This window comes from Eumetopias jubatus, unplaced genomic scaffold (assembly GCF_037043125.1).
Source record: "Eumetopias jubatus isolate StellerSeaLion01/CBP00866 unplaced genomic scaffold, mEumJub1_p1.0 scaffold_1, whole genome shotgun sequence".
NCBI classification, from domain to species: Eukaryota; Metazoa; Chordata; class Mammalia; order Carnivora; family Otariidae; genus Eumetopias; species Eumetopias jubatus.
In genome coordinates, this window is record NW_028274807.1 from 114,935,708 (window position 1) to 114,957,860 (window position 22,153).

A 22,153-nucleotide genomic window follows, 5' to 3' on the forward strand; every position below is an offset into this window, starting at 1 on the left:
CTGTTCATCCCCTGCCAGCCCCCCTCTTGCAAACTCTCTCTCAAAAAAAAAAAAAATTTTACAATAAAAAAATCAAAAAAGGTTTTTTCAACCAGTTACAGTTTTCTTATGTTGTCTGTGAGTTGCCTCTTGTTTTCTTTTGACTTCTGATGGGAGAGGTAAATTGAAAACATTTTGTTCTTATCACATAGTATTATTATTTCAAATCTGATAATACATCACACTTGTTTTTAAATATTTTTAAATGCCAGTTTTCAGATAAATTCTGATAAGATTCACAATAAGTCACAATATAAGACAGAAAACTAACATTATTTTTTATTTATGATGAAACTAGACTTTGACAAGAAAAGAGCATTATGGCTCAACTGAACATCCCTCACTGGACTGAAAAGGTACCATGTTCAATAGTCACTCTTCCCAAACTGATAGTACATGGTGGTAATCTTAACACCAGCTTCCTAACATCTGAATCAAAAAGAAGCGGAGAAGTGGAGATTCAGGTATAATGATGCAAGTGAAGCAATTAAAAACTGGGCTGTACAACTATAATAGTTTATAGAGTGGGCAGTGGTATACAATTATATAAGAGGAGTCAATATCCTGTTTTATTAATCTTGGGATAGTAAGTAAAATAAGTATATATCAATTACTGAAATACTGGTTAAAAAAAAGAAAACAATGAATTGGGTCTTTATATACGACAGGGGGAAAATAGAAAAGGCACTCATTCATTCATTCATCAGATATTTATGGCATGCCTACCATTTTCAAGGCTTTGGGGAATACAAACATGAATCAAGTACAGCCCTGCCTCAAGGGAAAATACAACCCATGTGCGAGGAAGTAAATATACTCTGAGATGGCATATGTGATGAAGGATACAGTCGAAATGCCAGGAAGGGCAGAGAAGGAAGGGGTACTTGCAGTGGCATGGATCAGGGAGGCCCTTTAGTGATAAAATGATTAGCTGCTTCTTTTTTTTACAGAATGCCCAGACACCATTAAATGTATTCTTATTGACTAGGTCCATCCTGATGATATAGTTTTTAAAAAATAGACCTCTAATATGTTGATCACTTGGACCTTATGTAGCCTATAGTGATGACGATTTCTATCAGGCAACACTATGGAAGTCCCTCAGGTTTTGATAAATGAAAGTTTGACAATTAGAAATATTAGAAATATTTATAAATCCATTTCTAAGTCTCACTCACCCTCCCTTCTCCCTAAATCATCTTATTCACACCAATAATTTGCCCATAGGAAATGATTACAAAAATATCATTATTTATAACCACAACAAAGAGATAATTATTTGCTGGGATGGGGGACAGGGAGGTAAAATCAATATGTACCAATGACAATGGGTTTTCTAAGCTTCCATTTTGATGATTTCAGCCCAGTAGGCCTACATGTCTTCAGCTGTGAAATGCATGATTGTTGACTACAAAGATGTTTTCTTTATTTAATTAGTAGGTTCTTAAACGCACGCATGAAAAATTCAATTCAATTTAATTAGAAAAATATGTATTAATCAATAAACAGAACAGGCAACATTTCTATTCTTACGGAATTTTTAATATAAAATAGAATTGAACATATTTTCTTGTGCATTATTTGTTGCATATATGTCTGTTTTATAACTATAATAATAATAATAAACATTAAGTTGCTGTTTATTATGTGTTAGGCAATGTACTAGCAATTTTAATACTTGCTCCTTTAATTCGTCAACCATACCATGAGCTAGGTACTGTTAACATTCTCATTTTATTGACGGGGAAATTGAGGTTTAATGTAGTTAAACAGATACTTAGTTAAATATAGCAAATTAAACACATGCATTTCTGTCTTTCTCCAAAAATCCAGCTTAAATGTTAAGGGAAGGAATAAAAACTAAGTGGCTAAACCCAAAAGCTAATACAACTAGGTTGAGAGTAAGTGATATCAGTAAATTATGGGAACGTGTGTAAAGCAGATAGCTCCCTAGTAACCCTCCTAGCAGAGTGGAGAAAGCTGAAACCTGAGTGCCTGCAGACGAGAAACAAAACAGTTCTTGGTGGAGAAAAGGCTCATAATTTGGAGCTGCCGAATACCTTGGAATGCGACATTGAGTGGTACAAACAAAGGGCTTGGTTAAAGCTCTGTATAGAAAGTCTGTAGGCCTCAGATCCCCTGTCCCACCTGCATTGCCAGAACACTACTCTTGCTTTGACTTCCTTCCTCCACCAGTAGCTGGAAATTTATTCTCTGCAGAATACCGAACAGAGGGCATGGATTCAGGGACCCACATTAGATGAATATAAGGAAGGGGGGAGGGGCAGAGGGAGCGAGAGAATCCTCAAGCAGGCTTACTCACTGAGCGCAGAGCCCGCTGCGCGGCTGGATCTCATGACCCTAAGATCATAACCTGAGCCGAAATCAAGAATCCGAGGCTTAACCAACTGAGCCACCCAGTGCCCCATGACAGTTAAATTTTTAAAAATATAATTATTAATCCAAGGAAAAACAGAAAACATACAAGAAAGGAAATGAAACCATAGAAAATTATTTACCTTAACAGTGAATATTATTTACACAACAATAATCATGCAAATTTAGATAGTAATCTAACTAAAATCATGACACATTTTGGGCGGTTTAGAGAGGGAATATGTGTGTGTGAGAGAGAGAGATTGAAGTACTGAATCCTCAATTTACTTGGTAGCCAGCCAATAAACAGATAATGGGCTATGTTGGCTGTCAACCATTTACTCATTCTTCCTAATGGAACCTTAATTTTGTTTTAAGTTTCCAAAAAAAAAAAAAAAAACAACTCCCTCCCATGTGACTCAGAGAAAGGTGACCCTATCCACATCTCTAGGGAAAGATTCTGACCAGGATGTGAGTGGCAATCCCTTTCCCCTACCATGACTGGTTTAGTAATGACCATGTGACCTAATTCTGGCTAATGACACCAGGGGAAGTCTTTTGACATGTTTTTTGGGGGCTGCTGCTGGGCAAAGACATGAAAAATGGCAGTTCCTTTCCTTTTTCAGTATATCTTCATGTCAATGTAATGCCTAGGACGCCTGCACACATTCTGACCAGTCCAAGAACGAAGGTAGGGCAGGCCAAGAGCATCAGAAAGAATCAGAGCCACAGACCTAACCCACTATGCCTGGGGACCCTCCTGCTTCTGGACACCGTTGGTTGTGCAGTAGCAGATTTTCTTTAATTTCAACCAGTTCAAGAGGTCAAGAAACCAGGTCAAGATTTCACAGGTGTTAAGTGGTAGAATTAGGATTGGGACCCAGGTTGACCTGAGTTGAAGATTTGAGGTAAACATAATGCCATATCACCACTGCTGAAATACCTTCAGCATATACTTTAAAAGTATACTTCAGAGTATATTTTGAATACTCACAAAACTGGTTTTGTGACAGAGAAAAAAAATTAGGGCACATGAAAGTTTAACTGATAGGCAATATTGGTCATGAGTAATGGCTATATTAAAACTTTAATAACTTACCTTTCAATGCTTAAGTTTTGCAATAAAAATGACATTTTTTGTGATTTTTTTATGTAACTGAAGTATCAAAATTAATTATTTCCTAGGTGTGCACTATACTGAGAATTGACATGGATAACAACAAAAAGACATGAAAGAACATAATATCTCTTCTATTATTTAACTGGGTACCAAAATCGGTAAACAACAAATGTTATTCTTATCCTTATAAACAAGAAATGACAAAAAATATTACCTTGAGAGGATAATTCAGATTATTATTTTATCTGGGACATCAAGGTCTATCCTGTCCCTAATATTCTGTTATCCAAAATTCAGAACATTTTTTTCTTTAAGGAATTTTATTTAGATATACTATAGACTAAAGAAATGCATAATATGATTTAATTTACTATATAGCACAGTGATTTAAACACGCATGAATATATTCAAAGTGAGAGAAGTGTCTAATTCATTTTGAAATCCTGAGGACAAAGTAGTGTCTGGAATATGGTTCCGGCAGGTAACTATTTGTTGACGGAATAATGAACAACTGTGCATCTACTTTAAGGAAAACATGGGTAGAATAAAGAGAAAAAGGGATTTTCCACTTTTGTGACTGATTTGTGGCAATTTTGCTGTGTGGATACTAGTTGTAACATTTATTTGTTTTTATTTATGCAATAAATAATAATTATTGAAAAACTGAAAAATTCAAAGGTTGGCATTTACATACCTGATTTGATAATACTTTTCATTTTAAGAGATTTTTAAATTTTTAAGAAAAAAATTCTTGTTTAAGAACTTCTTTACATGATTATTTACGCCTGAAACATTTTTTTTAAGCTGATAATCCTTTGCAGCTAAATAGTGCTCCCACTTTAGGTTAAAATTGTGGTTTTTAAGAATCATTAATAGCTGGAAAAAAATGATGGCCACACATTAACAAAGTAACATGAGAGCAGTAATTAAGAAAAACACTGTGATTGAAGGTAAAGATAAATTAGAGGGCACTCACTAAATGGCTACCTTCAGATACCAGAGTGGTGTCAGAGATAATATCAGAGAACTTTGCAAAATATGATGCCGCAGGGAGTTCACTGAACATTTCACATATAATACAAAGAGGCTCACAAGCAGTCAGCAAGTGCGCTGCATGATCATTACAACCACCTTCAAAGGTATGAAGGTACTCTGTGAATTGAGATCTGTGTCTATAATACATCGGATGAAAACCATTTCTTTTGGAAACCTGTAATGGAAAATTCTCTAAAGAAGACAATACTTATAATTATGGGTGCTGCATTCAGAATGGGCATGGCATGGCACGCTGACCAATGCCATGCTTTTCTCTATTGACACATCCTTTAAATTAAATCCTACCTTTCCGTTCTATTGCAAAAATATTTCCTTTAATGTATGTCACAAAATTCATTTTCCAGATTTTAGGAATGATGAATTAAAAATAGTACTAGTGCTTTCATGGCATATGTTTAAATAATATTCATTTCCTTGGGGCCAAAGCTTTATAATATTCTATGATTTTATTCTCTCTGTTCTTTTTATAACACCTAACATTAAAATTACTTATGTCTGTTTTACTGCATAATGGATCTATGTATTTCTTAGCTTGGCTATGATTCATTTCCAATTAACATCATTGGAGATCTCACCAAGTGAAATTATAATACAATCATTTTACTCATAGTATTCTGGCTGAGTCAAACACTCATAATCAATGTATGCTAAGTTCAGTTCTGCCTTAATCAGCTCTGCCAGAACAGGGATGTTCAGAATCAGACCAGTCAGTGGTGGGGCAGAGAACATAAGGAAGCACCCAATAGCAGATGGTAAGATGGTGCCAGCAGGAGGCCTTCAGGAGGTTCAGAGGTTGGCGAAGCTAAAGAACTCCATTCTCTGGAGATTTATGGGACAAGGAAAGCTCTGGGTCTGCGATGAACTAGGCTATCAGGCAGGGACCCAAGATATAGCTAAATACTTGAGCTAGGGTATGCAAAGAAGAGCCCAGTCACATAGGAAAAAGGTGACAATGTCATTTTTAGAAACTGGGCCTGGTATAATAAGATCAGAGTTGACTCAGGAAGGTGCAACTCCAAGCTGATCAGGAATTACTGATTATAGATTCCATATATTCTCAATACTTATGGAAAGGATTGGATCTAGATTTAGGGGTAGGACAATGAAAAAACCAAAGGTTTAAAGTTTATATCAGTTTAGGCATTTTTAAGAAGAAAAAGACCATAGAGTTACAAATATAAAATAAGGTAAAGAGGGAGTACTTATTTAGGGTAAGAAAAGTAAACCTAACAATTGATGGAATCCTTGGGGTTCAGGTCTCCATTTTTTTCCCTAAGATCTCCTTTGGTAGTTTCTGCAAAATGCTTTTTTAGTACCTGTTCCTGATTACAACCTTGCTTCCTTCTCAACACAGGATATTATACAATTCCCAGACTCTCCCAATACGCCCAGGGGCTCTTGCAAGTGAGGGTACTGATGCTTACACTCTGTTAGCTTCAGGGCAAATGTGCCTCTAGGTAGAGATGTTTCCATAGAGAGGTGTTAAATGGTCCTGAGAAGAAGCAGGTCTGGGAGAATGAGGGACCAGAAAATAGGAAATAGGAAATCATTACATACTACTGTTGAACAAGAAATTTTTGACACTATATTGTGGTTAATCAGAATTAATGTCATTCTGGTGTCACCTATGTCAGCCAATATGTCACAGCTTCGGTATGGAACTTTGGCAAAATTGTTTAGAAGACTGAATGCAGAAGCCACACATTTCTTCTGCTGACCTTGTAGGGTGACTCATGGCCCAGACAGTGTGAATAGTCATAAAACATCTGTTAGGATCATCTTTGGAGTCCTTGTGTGCTCTCTGGCTCTCTTTACTATCCTGGTCTTCTCTTCTTACTTTGAATCTGGCTGAGTTTAGCTTTAGGTCTGACATCATTTTGCTAGGTATGAGGGTTTCACAATTCATACCTAGCCTAGGGGGAGATTCTATACAGTCATGCTCAGATGCCTAAATCATATAATGAAGGTTAAAAAAAAAAGTGGCTGAACGTGCTAAATGGGAACTTGAATTTAAAAGGGGCTTCTGTCTTTTCCTGAAGACAAAAAGAAGCCAGAGAAGTAAAAAACTTCAGAAAACAGCCCATGCACATTTCCCCTGTGATAAATAAAAGTTGTTGTTGAAAGCTTTTTTGCTTACCATATGTTAAACATATGTTTATTTTCTCATACTGGTCTTGTCTGGATCGCCAACTCTTGAAAAAGTCACCTTGGAAATCCTTCCCCTCAAATTGCAGCTTGAAGAATTTAAAAAGAAGATGGCTGGGACCCACAGAGTGTGCTACGAGCCTCTCATTCGTAGAAGGCACCTTCAGCTTGGTGGCAACTTGCTCACCCTAAATTTAGAAAGGCTGGCTGTGACGTCTGCCGGGAGGCTGATTTAGACCAGAGGGGCCGCCTGAGAGTTCTGTTGCGCAGTGTTCTCCATGCCCTCATCTCTAGTGTATGTTACATTCTCTGTGGTTTCTGCTCCCATCTAAGATTTTGAGCTTAAACTCATGTCCATAGTGCTAAAAGCACTGACCTTTTCCCAGGCTTTTTTCTATCCCGTCTCTCTTTTGCAGAATGTTTGCTATTTCTCTGACTTTATCAGTCTCCTTCGCTGACTCCTCCTCTTCCCCTTAAAGCATTTGTCATCTCCAAGTTTCAGCTCTTGGCTGTCTGGTTGTTTTTCCTTCTCATCTATTTCATTTAACCTCTCCTTTCCTCTCCACGCCCAGGGCTATTTCATGTCTTCCCAAGGTTTGACTTCTCATTCATTCAACAAATATTCATTGAATAAATATCTCTGTCTCCTTTTTTTTTCTCACACCTACATTCAAATGATCAAATTTTGTTGGCTCTACAATCAAAATCTACCTAGAAGCTGACTTGCTTTTACCAGGCTGAAAGCACCATCATCTCCTGGACCACTGCATTAGCTTCCAAATTCATCTCCAGGCTTTGTATTTCATTTTCCCATGCCCCTTAGTCTAACCATGCATCTGGATTCTGTGAGCCTTCTCAAACCCTACACCAGACCACATCATTACTATGTGTACAACCATCTGGATGGTGTTCTCTCTCTCTTTTCTCACTTGTGGTGAGAACACTTACCATGAGATTGATCCTCCTAACAGATTTTTTAAATGTACAGGAGATTATTGTTATCTATGGATGCAATGTTATTCAGTAGATCTCTAGAACATACTCATCTTGCATAACTGAAATTTTACAGCCGCTGATTAGCAGCTAGCGCCCCTTTTCCCCCTCCCCCCAGCTCCTGGCAACCACCATTTTATTTTTAGTTTCTATGAGTTTGATTGTTTTAGATGTAAGTGGCTTATTTCACTTAAATATAATGTCCTTAAGGGCAAAGATATTACCAAACTCTATGACTGACCTCACACTGTCTGCATGTCCACTTACCTTTGCCCTCCTTGTCACTTCTCAGGGGCTACATCTCTCACTGCTCTTAGCCATGGTCACTGAACTCCTGCTCATTGCTAGCTTGCCTTCTTTTACCACTCTAGCTATGTTCTAGGTTCAGAATCTTTAAACTCCCTGTCTCTTCTTCACAGAACACAGTTTTCCCATACAGCACAATGACTCTGTTTCCCTCACCACTTTTAGGTCTTTGCTCAAGCATCATCTTTTTAGTGAGGCCTTCCTAGGACTTCCTATTCCAAGTTTCCGCATACCCTCTCCTCCTTGGTCCTTCCTAGTTACCATTCCTGATTTATTTTCTCTCTACCACTTATTACCATTATATGTTTATTATCTCTTTCTTTATGTAAGAGTCAATGCATAGGGATGTTTGTTTTATCACTGATATATTTGTTTTATTAGCATCTAGGACAGTGCCTAGTCAGAGTAGGTACACAGTCAGTGTTTTCTGAGTGAATGAATGAATGAATCAATGAAAGAATACATGTAACTATGTGCCAGTTACTTAGTGTGCAACGATGAAGAACAATTGGATTCAAAAAACAAACTGTTTAACAAAACACTGTCACTAATGAGAGAGTTTTGTTTAAGGAGTTAGAAAGCCTGGAATAGGGATACCTAACTCAGTCCAAGGTAGGATGAGGCGCCAAAGTTGGGCTTCCTGTAGGAGGTCGCACCTGAGCCTGACAAAAGTTAGCCCATTGAAAGGAGAGGTTTGGAGAGGAGCCTTTTAGATGGAGGGACAGCATGAACAGAGGCATGGTGCCTGCAGATGCTGTTAGTGGTCCTCTCATTTCTCCTCAAAGCTTTTTACTATTTCCGAATGTGTCAACCTGACTCATGGCCAAGAGCTGCATCATTACTGGGAGCCTGCTGTGCCTATGAACATAAGCAGGCTGGAATGCCTGAGAATTAATAAGTGCCCCCCAGCTCTTAATGACTAATGAGTGTTGGGGTATGTATACCCCTGTTCTCTTGCCCCTTGGCCAGGATATTTCTGAGGGGTAAGGACAGCAATTTTGTGGGATTGATATCTTATTTAATCACGGTTGTTGATTTAATAATGTACCCATTATCGACGAAATTCTCTTTCCTGTGTCACTTCACCCTCAACTACCCCTTTTCTTTGAAACTCCAACAAACTCTTGATCCTGGAATCTTGGCTTAGGATTGGCCCTGGAAAAACTCAAATGAAGACAGTGATTTTTACCCAAACTCTAGAGAATAAAAATAAAAATAAAAATGGGACATAATAAAGCAAGCCATATGGGTTGTATATAGGTATAGGGAGAGGTGATTAGGTTTGATAGTAAAGGAATTTGAATTCTACATGAAGGGATTTAGAATGTTTCCAAATTCCTTATGAAATCTTTGAGTTTGGGGATAAAGTAATCAAAAGAATATCTGAGTACGATGAATCTAGCTGTGGTATATAGTGGTATTGTACTGGGGGCAGCAAAGGTCTACAGTTAGGAAACAGTTCAGGCAACACAGTTAGGATATATTCAGGAGTGCATTAGTGAAGCGGCAGTGAGAATGGAAAGGAGAAATGGAATGGAGAGAAAATGTCAAGGGAAAAAATGACAAGATTTGGAATCGAGTTCTGCGTGTTGCGGGGGTGGGAGAAGAGCAGCAAATGTCTGTGAGTTAGAGAGCAGAAGTATCATTAACAGAGATGAAGAAGCTGTGAGTGGGATCTGGATTTGATGAGTTAAAGACATCTGGGGTTTGTGCCAATGGAATGTCCAAGCAGAAATGTTCAACAGACAGCTGGAAATATAAGAAGGCAGGAAGGATTTGGTTTCAGAATTGGGGCTCTTTTAGACAGCGATAGATGTGCCTGGCTCTGTGAAAATCCCAAAGAAACACTTGCTTTATACAAGTCTTATAGTCCTGACCTTGTGACTCTCAAAAGAGGAGAAATTTCCTAGTAACCTGCAGGCATTGATGGACTTTGCAATTGAAATACATACTTGTGATGTGGAGAGGCTGTAAGTGTGTATAGAGGCAAAAGGGGGAGTGACAGGGCAGAGAGGTATGCTATGACCAGGTGAATTCTTGAAGATACTGGACAACCAGGGAAGCAAGAAGTCCAATTCAAGGAGTTTGGCAGAGTTCAGGTACGGTTGACAGGTTCTGGAATTCTGGAGACTTAGATTTGGCCAAAAGACCAGCCATTCCTTTCAGAGTCCTCAGGCTCAGAAGACTGATGTTTGTTTTCTGCCTAATTTTATGGAGTGGCACTGGCCACACGCTGAAGGATGTTATTAAGGAATCCATCCCTTAACTTTTCCTTCTTCAGGCTAAATAAACCTATTTCATTCTTCTCACAGGTCATACTTTCCATTTCTTTAATTATTTGTTATCCTTCTCTGAATGTTCTCCAATTTTCCTTTAAAAATCCCGAGACCAAACCTTCAGAACAGTAACAACTGGCTTAGTTCTGGGCACAGGAAATGATTTTCTAAAATGTCACACCCAGGCAACATTTCTTTGCAGGTTTTTCCACCTGTTTTAAATGCGACCATTTATTACTCATCTTATCTAGATACCATTCTAATTTTAGACAAAATGTGATCATAATGGGATATCTTTTTCAATAATTTTCTGTTTTAACTTCACAGGCTCAGAGTTGGAAAAGGTATTGGCTCGATTTTTTTTTTTTCATTTTAGGAAAATGAGGTAGAAGATTACAGAATGCCACCGTATTACCAGTCTGATTCTTTTTCTCCCATAAGATAGCTCATGTCATGAAATATATCAAGCAAAATTGTCACGCTTGTACCTTTTGCCCCTGCTCATCCCAACAGATTAAATACTGGGCTAGCTAAAATGTGATGAGATGTAGTACAGAAAAAGGGCATTTGCTTAGACATGAGTCAAAACTGGAAGCAGGGGAGGACGTGCCAGGTACCTGAGTGATCGCTCAGACAACTCTGGGAGTAATTTTCCATGTGGACTGAAGGAAGATCTTGTAAGGCACAGCCCCAGGTTACACATGCTGGACTCCAATTCCGCAGTATTTACAAGCCATTACTGGAGAGAGTCTATGGCTCTCCTGGCACAGGCAGAAGAGGAAGAAATGTTCACCGGACAATAAAAAATTTCGGTTTACAGGGTAAAACAAAAGCAGGGCCTTCCTTCTACGGAGTGAAGAAACTTGCCCCCCGAGTAAGGGTTGGGGCGGGGGGCGATCCATTTCCACGACTCAAGAGTCTGGCGAGGTCTCTTCAGCGAAGATTGCTGAGGATTTGCAGTCACTTGTGATTAGAGAGTAGTCTCCAAATTCAGAGAAGAGCAAATTCACACCCTCTGAGGCTACTGGGAATCTTCTGGTGCTGAGGCAGCAGAGAAGAAGGGGAGGGGAGCACCGCCCGCCCGCCAGACTCCCCGCGGCTCCTCCCCACTCTCCCAGGCCCACTCCCAAACTTAAGTACACGCTCCCCTGTTCCAGCCAGAAGCCCTGCGTGAGCCTCTACACGTAGCCGCAGACAGCTCCTTAAATAGGTCGGAGTTGAGCAAACAGTCGCAGACGTGGGGCCGGCGAAGGCGAGCGGAGGCGACCGCACCGACGCGGCGGGTCAGCTGGCGGCCAATAGCCGGGGCGCGCCCGCCCTGTCGCCTCCCCCTCGGGGAGCCTATAACTTGCCCGCAGCGCCAGGGAGCGCCCGCTCCTCCGCGCCTCCGCGCCGGCCTCATTTCGGCCGCTCTCCCTCTCTCCCTCCCGCCCGCCGCTCCAGCTGCCCGCCGCCGGTCCGCTCCGCTCACTTGGCTCGCCGGCTCCCGCCCGCAGTCGTCGGCCCCGGGCGGACCGGGGGGTCCCCGCGCTCTCGCGAGAAGTGCGCCGCTGCTGGGCGGTGGGGGTGCCGGAGCTGGCGCGGGCTCTCCGGAGGCCGAAGATGGGGTGCTGCGCCGTGAAGCCGCAGCTGTTGCTGCTGGCGCTTGTCTTCCAGCTCTGGAATCCCTGCGTGTGTGCAGATTCGGAGAAGCCTTCCAGTATCCCCACAGGTGAGCCCTCCCGCGATTTGCCCGTGTCCCGGGAGGCTCGGCCGGGTGGGCAGTTCATTCATCCACCGGCCCTTGGCGCGGGGCTTGCCAGGTGAGTAGGAGGGGCGTCCGTCCCTCCCCAGGACTGCAGAGGTAAGTAGGTGGGAGCCTGTCCTTCGCCAGGACCACCGAGGTGAGTGACTCAGGACCGCTGAGGTCTTCCCCAGAACTGCGCTCGGGCGGCGCTGGTCCTCGGGGAAAGTGTGGGAGACCCCGCCCTCCTGGGTTCTGGGAGTTCACCGCAACCTGTGAGCGCACGAAGTTTTCTTCAGCACAAGCTGGGGTTTCCTTTTCGTCTTGCAGGTCACTGGGCGCCAACACCTTTCGGGCAACTCTCCTTTCTCCTCCTTTCCTGGAATTGGCATGATTTATTCGTGTTGGAAGAGGCAGTAGTCCCTCTGTGACCCAAACACGGGGCTCAGTGTACTTTCTGATTGATGGTGACACATTCCTTCCAGCGCCCCCAGGAAGCAGCCGGTAACACCTACCTTTTGCCAAAAACAAAGCTCAAAACCTTGGTTGTTTTCAGTAAGGCTCCCTGGCTACCCAATACCTCCAGGCGGCGGCTTTCCTCCTTGGGGATTTGGAGGGAAGCTGTGGACACATATCTCCCCTTAGCCACCCTTTTCCTAAGCCTGGTGCCATTTCTTGTTTTCAGAAGCTGGAACTGCTGCGAAGAGTCCAGCCAAGTTCATGTAAAACAAAACTTCTTACATTTACCAAGATTAAAGAGTTTCACCACATGTTTGCCTAAACATACTTCAGTGCCGTTTGCTGCACAGGATATATCCTTGGAGTTTTCCGCTTTTGTGCTCTTACTCCATGCTCAACACTCTGGAATTAGATCTCGTACTTAAATGTCCTTGTGCTGTACTGTTTCTTTTTTTAAATTAGGATCATTTTCTCCTTTTGCTTTTGGTAAGTAAATAGGGCGTTTTTCTGTTGGAACTTTAAGCACAAGGACACATTTCTATTTCAGGTTTACAGTCAGAAGATGACATTTGGTGTAGAACCCAGTTAGTCCATCTAAGCAGTAGTTTTGTCTTCATCTTTAAGTGTTTAAGAAGGCTTCAGTGGGCTAAATTGCCCATCTTTCTACATTCCTGCCAAACAGTACTTGCTTTGTTAGCTTTGAAAAACTTCAGCGTGTAGATGGATTTTTGTCAGTTACATGATGCTTTTCTTTCTTCTAGATAAATGTGTTGGTTTCACAATGGATTTCTGAACACTGTGTGGTTTCTTTAAATTTGAACTGAGTTTTTTCATAACTTTAAAATTTTCTTTTAGTATAACACCTAGAAAATAGACGAGTAAATGCCTTCAGCAAACTTGGAAATGGAGACATTAAAAAAAACAGTCCCCAGAAAAATGACTTTCTTTGTTGAAACACCCAAGGAAACCTTACTGGGAAATAAAATAACCTCGAAGGGTTTTGCTACTTTTAGAGGGACCTCTTCAGCTCTGTATATTTTATTTCAGTGCATTACCAACCCCCCCGCTTTTTTTTATAGATGGCATCTCTTTGTAGCTTCCTTTAGGTTTTCAGTCAAAATCATCTTGCTTTCCCACTCTGGCTTTTAAGTTTCATAGAGCTGGACAGTAAAGTTTTAATGGATTGTAACATAAGGGAAAGGGAATTTTAGATATGAATGTTTTCCTCAGAAACTGACCACATAAAACCCACTGCTGAAATCTGAGGTCTGGTCGATCTTGGTGGGTAGGCATGGAGAATTCAGTTAGTGCCTAAATGCAGGAAAATATTAATTTGTAGTACATGGAGGCAGCAGTAGCCAGTTTGATTATGAACTTTTGTGTAGGTGAATGTGATGAGCTGATAAATATAGATGATACACTGCTCAATAACACGGCCAGTCATGTACTATGTCCCATTTTCTCCCTAAAATATTGCAACCGAAAATTGCTAAATTGGAAATTTTATTTATCCATCTATCAAGTGAACTTTAGAACTCTAACTTGTTTCACTTAATAGGAGGTCTTTAAGAAAAGTACTTATCACTTCTATCCACCTGTGTTTGTCACCATGTCCCAGGTAGCCGTGAAGAAATAGATTAGACCAGGCTTTCTTGGCCCAATTGACATTTTGAGCCAGATAATTATTTATTGGAGTGGGGCTGTCCCATGCATTGTGCTATGTTTAGCAACATCTTTGGCCCCTACCCACTAGATACCAGTAGCACCCTCCTCCATGTGTGAGAATGAAAAATGTCTCAAAATGAAAAATGTCCAAATGTCTCCTGAAGGACAGAATTGCCCAGGGTTGAAAACCCCTGGATTAGAAAAATCAATGTGTATCTGAGGTAATGTGGCATTATAATGTTACTGGAATGATACTAGCAACTCCTTTTTGAAAGCAAATGTTTATAGTGATTTTCCATTTTTCCACTCTAGTAGGGAATGTGCTATTTGAATCACATTGATCAAGTTTTGGAATATGTTTTTTCCTAGCTTTCTTTGATGCTGTGTGTTGACTAGAGTTGAGAATACCACTTTTAGTTATACCTACTGAGGGTTTTACTGTGTACTGTGTTCATTCCTATTTGGTTGCCATTTTGTTTTTTAGCATGGAAAGAATCTAAATAAGATTTTGGTTAAAAACAATTATTTTCTCCTAGAATTATTTATTGGAATTTTCCCTTAAAATTTTATCCCTGTGGGGGTTTTTGAGGCAAAACCCTCCTAATGAGTGTCCACAAATCAGATTAAAACCCTGATTTATCTTTCATCTACTTTTCTGCCTTCTGGATGAGAGTGGATGTATTTATGCCTCATATTTACAAACCAGGTGTCCAGGCTTGGATAAAAATTTCTGTATGTTTTCTAAGGTGCCTTGACTATTCCATGATCTAAATTGGGCAGAAACCAAGTTTTGGGCAAAAATGGAGGAAATGGTTTCAGATATTTCTGTCAAGACCAGTATTTTTCAACCATGTTCATATATGAACTCTTTAATTTACTCTGGCACATTCAGGGAGGAAAGGAAAGGTTTGTCCCATCTGCTGAAGCAAACTGGCAATTTTTGGGGTGGAGAGGAAAAGACCAAGGTCCTGGAGAAACCTCTGGAAAGGAGAGAGCGAGGCCTGTCCTCTGTGTACTTTCTGTGTCCTGGGCTCCAGCCGCACAGAACGACTCATCATGCTTAAGCAGACTATGCCTTTTATTTCATAATATAAAAAGGGACCTATGAAACACCTATGGAGAATGTGAGGATAGGAAATGAAAATTAAATTGAGATACCCTTTTCTACCCATCATGTTGACTAAAGCATTTAAAAAATGAACTCTGTTCATAACAACTGTTCTAAGGATGGGAATCCGCAAACTGTTGATAGAAGCACATCATTTTTGGAGAACAGTCTAGTAGAATTGATAATCCACATACCCTACAATTCTAGATACATACATGTACAGTACTCTGAAATTTCTGTGTCTGTCTGTTCTTAAAGTTCTATTCATTGTTAAATCTAGCTCCTAGGAAATTCTTCCCCTTACTTTTTTTTTTTTTTTTAAGATTTATTTCTTTGAGGGGGGCGAGTGGCAGAGGGGAAGGGAGAGGGAGAGAGAGAATCTCAGCAGACTCCCTGCTGAGCGTTGAGCCAGACGACGATGACAAAGGACCCTCTTAGGACCCTGAGATCTGCCCCTGAGCTGAAATCAAGAGTCCAAAGATGCTGAACCCACTGAGCCACCCAGGCACCCCCCCCCCCACTATCTTTTGTTTGGCTCACTTTCTAACATTTTAATGCAGTTGGTATATAGATCATACCTGCTTTGTATGATGGATTTTTATGTTTAATAAATTGTAGATTCTTTGAAATGAGGGACTAAGTTATTCATTTTTGTGCTCACAGTGTCTTCTGTGTTCTAACACAAAGATTCTCATATTCTTTCATATTTGTTGAGTGTCTGGCCCACATGTAGAATTTTGAAAAGTGGCATCCAGTCAGTGAGATTGCTGGATGCTCATTTTCCCAGGATTTTAACTAAATTCACTGAACTTCCTTTCTCTACCTGGGGACCCATATACTACCATGATCTAGCAATTTATCAATGAAATATCTGGCAAGGCCTTGTTTCTGAAGTGTGGTTTGGCAACTCTTCTCTACAGGTTCTATTTTTCTGCTCTACTTACTTTATTCAATATAAAGTCACACCTTCAGAAATACTCTCAGGTGATTGGATACCATGATTTTTATTTCTTTTTTAAACTTTATGGATGGTGAAGTGGAGACCTTGGAATGGTTATGTAACTTGCAGAAAATCATGTAGCTGGAAAGCAACACAGGTGGGGCTTGTGTCCTTTCTCCAGACTGTGCTCCATGTCTTTCCTGACCTCCTTATTGTTCTGTTGGACTTTTGGGACCTCTGGGAAATAAATAGAGACTAGACATCAGAGCCCTAAAGAAGTAAAAGGAATGCTTTGCTAAAAGGAAAGCACATATTTGTAGGTTTGTGTAAATGGAGGGGAAAGGGATTGGCACAGGCTGAAGGAAAACGGCCCTAGCCCAGAGTGGCAAATGGTGGCCCGTGGGCCAAATCTGGCAGGCCACAGCTATCTGTTTTTGTATGACTGGTGAGTTAACAATAGTTTTTACATTTTTAAATGGTTGAAAAATATCAAATGAAAAATAGTGTATCGTGACATGTGAAAGTTCTATGAAATTCAGTAGTCAGGGTCCATAAAGTTTTATTGGCCAACTGCCACATTTATTTATTTACATATTGTTTGTGGCTACTTTGGTGCTCCAAGGCAGGGTCTTATAGTTGCCATAAAGACTGTGGCTTGCAAAGTATAGATTACTTACTACCTGGCCCTGTACAGAAGAACTTTGTGGATCCTTGCCTTAGGAGATGACATTTCCATTTAAGCTATGGCTCATGCTGAGCTGCTGCTGTCTTGGAAGGAGCAGGATTCTGGACAGTAGCAGCTGATTCCGGGCATTTGAACAGTCTGTTTTTCATTTTAGACTTTCCAGTGATTCCTATGGTGTTTTTAATTCAAAGATAAAGCTTCTCTGTTACATCTTTTTAAACATGGCACTTGATGCTAACTAGACATGTGCTGTGATGTAAAGAGTATACTCATGATCAAAAAGGAATAAAACACTGACGGCTGATTGGAAAGGAGATGCATGTTTCTTCTTCATAGCTTGTGGGTGTTCTAGAATTTGGTCTAGAAACTTGCTTATGAATTTGTGGCTCTGTTCCTGGGAGGAAATGATTAGCACATTTATCAGTGAGTACTTTTATTTTTCTTCAACAATTGCTACGAATTAGGCTAAACTGAGAAATTGGTGGCTTTTAAAGTGACATATTTTTCTTCTACATTTTACTAGTTTGCATTTGCAGTGGTGTGCTTGCCTCACTAAGTTAAACTTAAATAACAGAACTAATTTTTAGAGCTATGGAGATTATAGTTAGCCAAGAAACAGTTACCCTGAATAGTAGAATTATAGACAGTCTGTTATGATTTGTTATCAACATTCTTCTTACTACCTTAAAGCTTATGTGTTGCAGTCTGTGTTTGGAAATGCTGTTAGGATGGTGTAGCGGTACAGAATTTATTACTATCCTATCAACTATGTCATAAGAATGCCCCTGCAAGGGGCGCCTGGGTGGCTCATTCAGTTAAGTGTCTGCCTTCTGCTCAGGTCATGATCCCAGGGTCCTGGGATCAAGCCCCGCATCGGGCTCCCTGCTCAACGGGGAGCCTGCTTCTCCCTCCTCCTCTCCCTCTGCTGCTCTCCCTGCTTGTGCTTTCTTGATCTCTCTCTCAAATAAATAAATAAAATCTTAAAAATAATGCCTCTTCAAAAACTGTTGTTTATAATTAAAAAACAACTTTTCAACATCTCCCACTCAGGATAACTTTCTTTTTTTTAAGATTTTATTTATTTATTTGAGGGAGAGAGCTCAAGAGGGGGAAGGGTCAGAGGGAGAAGCAGACTCCCTGCTGAGCAGGGAACCCGATGTGGGACTCGATCCAGGGACTCCAGGATCATGACCTGAGCTGAAGGCAGTCGCTTAACCAACTGAGCCACCCAGGTGCCCTTTTAAAACAAAATTCAAAGAGTGGAGGTATGTTATTTTTATACACAGAGGAAAGATTTCTATTACATATTTTCTTTTGTATGTTAAAAGTGGGAAATTGACTTCTGTTAATAATTTTACTTAATTTTTAAATATAAATCTCTTTATTAAAAAAACTAATTCAGGGGGGCCTGGGTGGCTCAGTTGGTTAAAAGACTGCCTTCGGCTCAGGTCATGATCCTGGAGTCCAGGGATCAATACCCGCATCGGGCTCCCTGCTCGGCAGGGAGTCTGCTTCTTCCTCTGACCCTCTGACCCTCTTCCCTCTCGTGCTGTCTATCTCTCATTCTCTCTCTCTCAAATAAGTAAATAAAATCTTTAAAAAAAAAAACTAATTCAGGGTAGTGCATTCATATACTTAGTTGCTGAATTGACTCAAGTATTTTTCAGGTCTTAAATTGTATTAGGAGCATACTGTAGCAGTTTTGGGAAAATAACAATCACTTTTTATTCCTATTGAAATACGTATATATCTTTTCCCTTAAATTTATATCTTTTTTAAAAAAAATATTTATTTATTTGAGAGACAGAGTGAGCGAGAGAGAGAGCACAGGAGCGGGAGCAGAGGGAGAGGGAGAAGCAGGCTCCCCTGCTGAGCAGGGAGCCTGATGTGGGCTGTATCCTAGGAGCCTGGGATCATGACCTGAGCCAAAGGCAGATGCTTAACCGACTGAGCCACCCAGGCGTTCCTTAAATTTATATCTTAAAGGAGATGTGATTAAGTGAGAAAAAGCTTAATTTGTTAGTAAAGAAATATACTTTACTATTTCTCTTCTACAAGAAATTTGGTTTTTTTTAGATTTTATTTATTTTATTTGAGAGAGAGAATGAGAGAGAACACAAAGAAATTTGGTTTAAAGTTTAGTTTGTATAGGTTTAGAATTAAATTTTGTCTAACAAGGGAAAAGCTTTAAACAGTAAGTAGTAGATAGTCTTTGCTCTCATTTAAGATCAACACTGAAATATTTTCTTTTACTGTTCTTTTGAATTTTACTCTTCTTACGAGGGAGTATCAGCCAGTTTCTTTGCATATTTCTGAATGATGGGAGCACTCCAGTCATTATTAAGATGGAATGGCAGGGTCTACTACATCTGAGTATCTTCTCCCCTTAGGCTGAAGGCTCATATTTCTGGAGAATTACTGGGTTTATAATCAAAGTCTTCACTATGAAGGGAAAAGAGCCCACCACATTTTAATTTTAATACAATTCAAAGAAAATGCAAAAATATATTCTCTACATATACTCTATAATAAGTATACAAATATATAAAACTTAATTTTAACACTAATAAGAGTTTTGGTGAACATACAGTTAAAGTGAGGGGCTAAATGAGGGCAATGGTCAGGAAAAGTGTTTCTAACAAATATGTTTAAGTTTCTAAAATGCGTCAGTTTCTAAATATCACTTGTTATATTGATTGTTATGTTGATTTTAATAATTGCTTTCATTATTTTGGGTGCACAAGACATCCCAGTGTGTATCACATTTACTGGCCATCTATGCATTTTCTTTAGGATTACATTCTCAAACGTGTAGAAGGAATTCTCCTATTTATTTTCTAGTTACTGTTAGTCTGTTTTATTTATTTATTTATATTTTTTTAAAGTAGAAGGAATTCTCCTATTTATTTTCTAGTTACTGTTAGTCTGTTTTATTTATTTATTTTTATTTTTTTAAAGATTTTATTTATTCATTTGAGACACAGACATACAGAGAGAGACAGAGAGAGAGAAGCAGGCTCCCCGCTGAGCCAGGAGCCCCATACGGGGTTCCATTCCAGGACCCTGGGATCACGACCTGGGCTGAAGGCAGACCCTGAACCATCTGAGCCACCCAGGTGCCCCTCTGTTAGTCTGTTTTAAAGTTCCTTCCAAAGAGAAAGAGAGAGGGTTTTCCTCTGATTTAAATGCTGATGTGGTTCTGCTTCTCTATGCTGTGGACATCACAAAGGAAAGGTTCTTAGGGCCTGAAGGAACTTCCAAGCACATGCAATTTTTATCTCTTTCACCACCATCTGCGGTCAGTCCCAGACACAAGTACACTAAGTTGAATATGCGTCAGCCCACCCAGCTTCACCCTCCGGTCCCCACAGCGCAAGTGGAAGATGTATGTGCAATCCCGGCAGTTTCAGATTCCTGATTCTGGGCATTGTTCAGGAGAAACTCCAGCTATACCCCTTAATTCCAGTGGACACAGAGTCTCGGTCAGGGCCATTGTCCCATTAGCAAGGCTCTGTCATTGACTAGTGACTGGTTTGAAGCCACAACTTTCATGGTGCCTTAGGGTGCTAATTACTTATAGGTACTACACACAGTGCTAAGAAGGAAGCCAGTTACTTTTAGATATTTTAAATACATTCTCCGACCGGTTCTTTAAACATTTAATCCTTTCCTTCCTGGTTCTGTCAGGATGATAAAGACCAGCAGCTATTTCAACATCAAAAAAAAAAAAAAAAAATCAGCAAATATTGAACTTAAATCATTTCTTAAAAAAAGAGAAAAACTGGCAAACATTTTGCAGGCAGACTAAAATGACCTTCCTAATTCAATCATCTAGGGAAGTCTCACAGAGCTGTTATGCAGTGAGCAAACTGGTCCTTTGATGGGATTTTCCAGTCATGCCCAAGCCAGCTCTGAGGCCCCTTGTCTTCAGAGGTACTCCCTCTCCTGCTCTAGCCGTGCTAAGTCTTTCCTTGGCCTCCATCTGGCACCACCACTGTGACCAGAGTGCTCTGCTTGTCTAGACCCTCTGAAATTCTTGTCAGCCACATCTAGAGAAGGACAATTCTCCTTTTCTTCTTAGTTTAGTTTAAACAGGGTTGGAATTTTTTAAACAGTGACTTTACTAGGTAACCAAGGGCAAAACAAAACAAAACTCCAAACTGGAAAACCACCAAAGCAAAGAAATGAACAGACTTACAAAGTAGAGACTGAGTCCTTACCGTATTCTGACTTTAGTTAGAGACCTGCATACCTGGCATATTTTGGGGGGTTCCTAGGTTCTGTGTCCTGGCTTAGCTTTTCTTTCTCCATTCTTCAATTCCATTTCTACTTCTTCTTACCATGTTCTTTTACACAGACAACTCTTTCTTCTCCAGGGTTGGAGTCCATAAAATCACGGACTTTGTAAGTCTGTAGTGTTAATAGGTTGTGAAATAATAAGAAATATGTATTTTGGTCTCTGCCCCTGGTTCCTGCTAATATTTGGTCTTTGACCCTGGTTCCTGACACAGAGCTTCTAAAACCGTTGTAATTTTTGAGTGATAGGAGTACCTGTCATAGAACTACTAAATCCCTTAGAATTCCCTGGGTGAAAAGAGCATCTTTTCTTCTAATGATGGGCTCTCGAATGGGGGCTGATCACCAGAAAGATCAAGCCATGATTAGACTCTTGAAGCTTTCAGGGTGCCTGGGTGGCTCAGTCAGTTAAGACTCTTGATTTCGGCTCACATTGTGATCTGGGGTCATGAGATCGAGCCCCACATGGGGCTCTGTTCTTGGTGGGAGTCTGCTTGAGATTCTCTCTCTCCTTCTCCCTCTGACCCTTCCCCTGTGCTCTCTCTAAAATAAATAAATCTTAAAAAAAAAAAACAAAAAAACACTTGAAGTTTTCAGCCCTAAACCTCATTTTCTGAAGAGGGGGAGGGGTTAGAAAATAAGTTAATAATTGATTATGCCTACAAAAAAGACCTGAAGTGTGGGGTTTGGAGAGCTTCTGGGTTGGTGACTGCATATATGTGCGAGAAGGGTGGTGTACCCCAAATCAATGGGGACACTTGGGATCCTTTCAGATCTCATCCTATTTATCTCTTCATATGGCTGTTCATTTGCATCTTCTAAAATATCCTTTGTAGTAAACCTGCAATAGTAAACTGTTTTTCTGGGTTCTATGGGCTGCTCTAGTAAATTGTCAAACCAGAGGAGGAGGTCTTGGAAACTTGGCCAGGGTGAGAAAAAAATCTACACATCTGGTATCAGAAGTAT

The 22,153-nt window shown here is 40.2% G+C and overlaps 1 protein-coding gene across 2 annotated transcripts in view; it reads left to right on the forward strand.

The window, feature by feature from the left end:
* The first annotated feature begins 11,913 nt into the window (after window positions 1-11,913).
* The window catches only part of PLOD2 (procollagen-lysine,2-oxoglutarate 5-dioxygenase 2), a 94,414-nt gene continuing 84,174 nt past the window's right edge, over window positions 11,914-22,153 (forward strand). For both annotated transcript variants that reach the window (XM_088021023.1, XM_088021024.1), the window contains exon 1: window positions 11,914-12,022. In XM_088021023.1, the coding sequence (XP_087877149.1) occupies window positions 11,914-12,022 (109 nt within the window). The remainder of the gene's footprint in view (window positions 12,023-22,153) is intronic.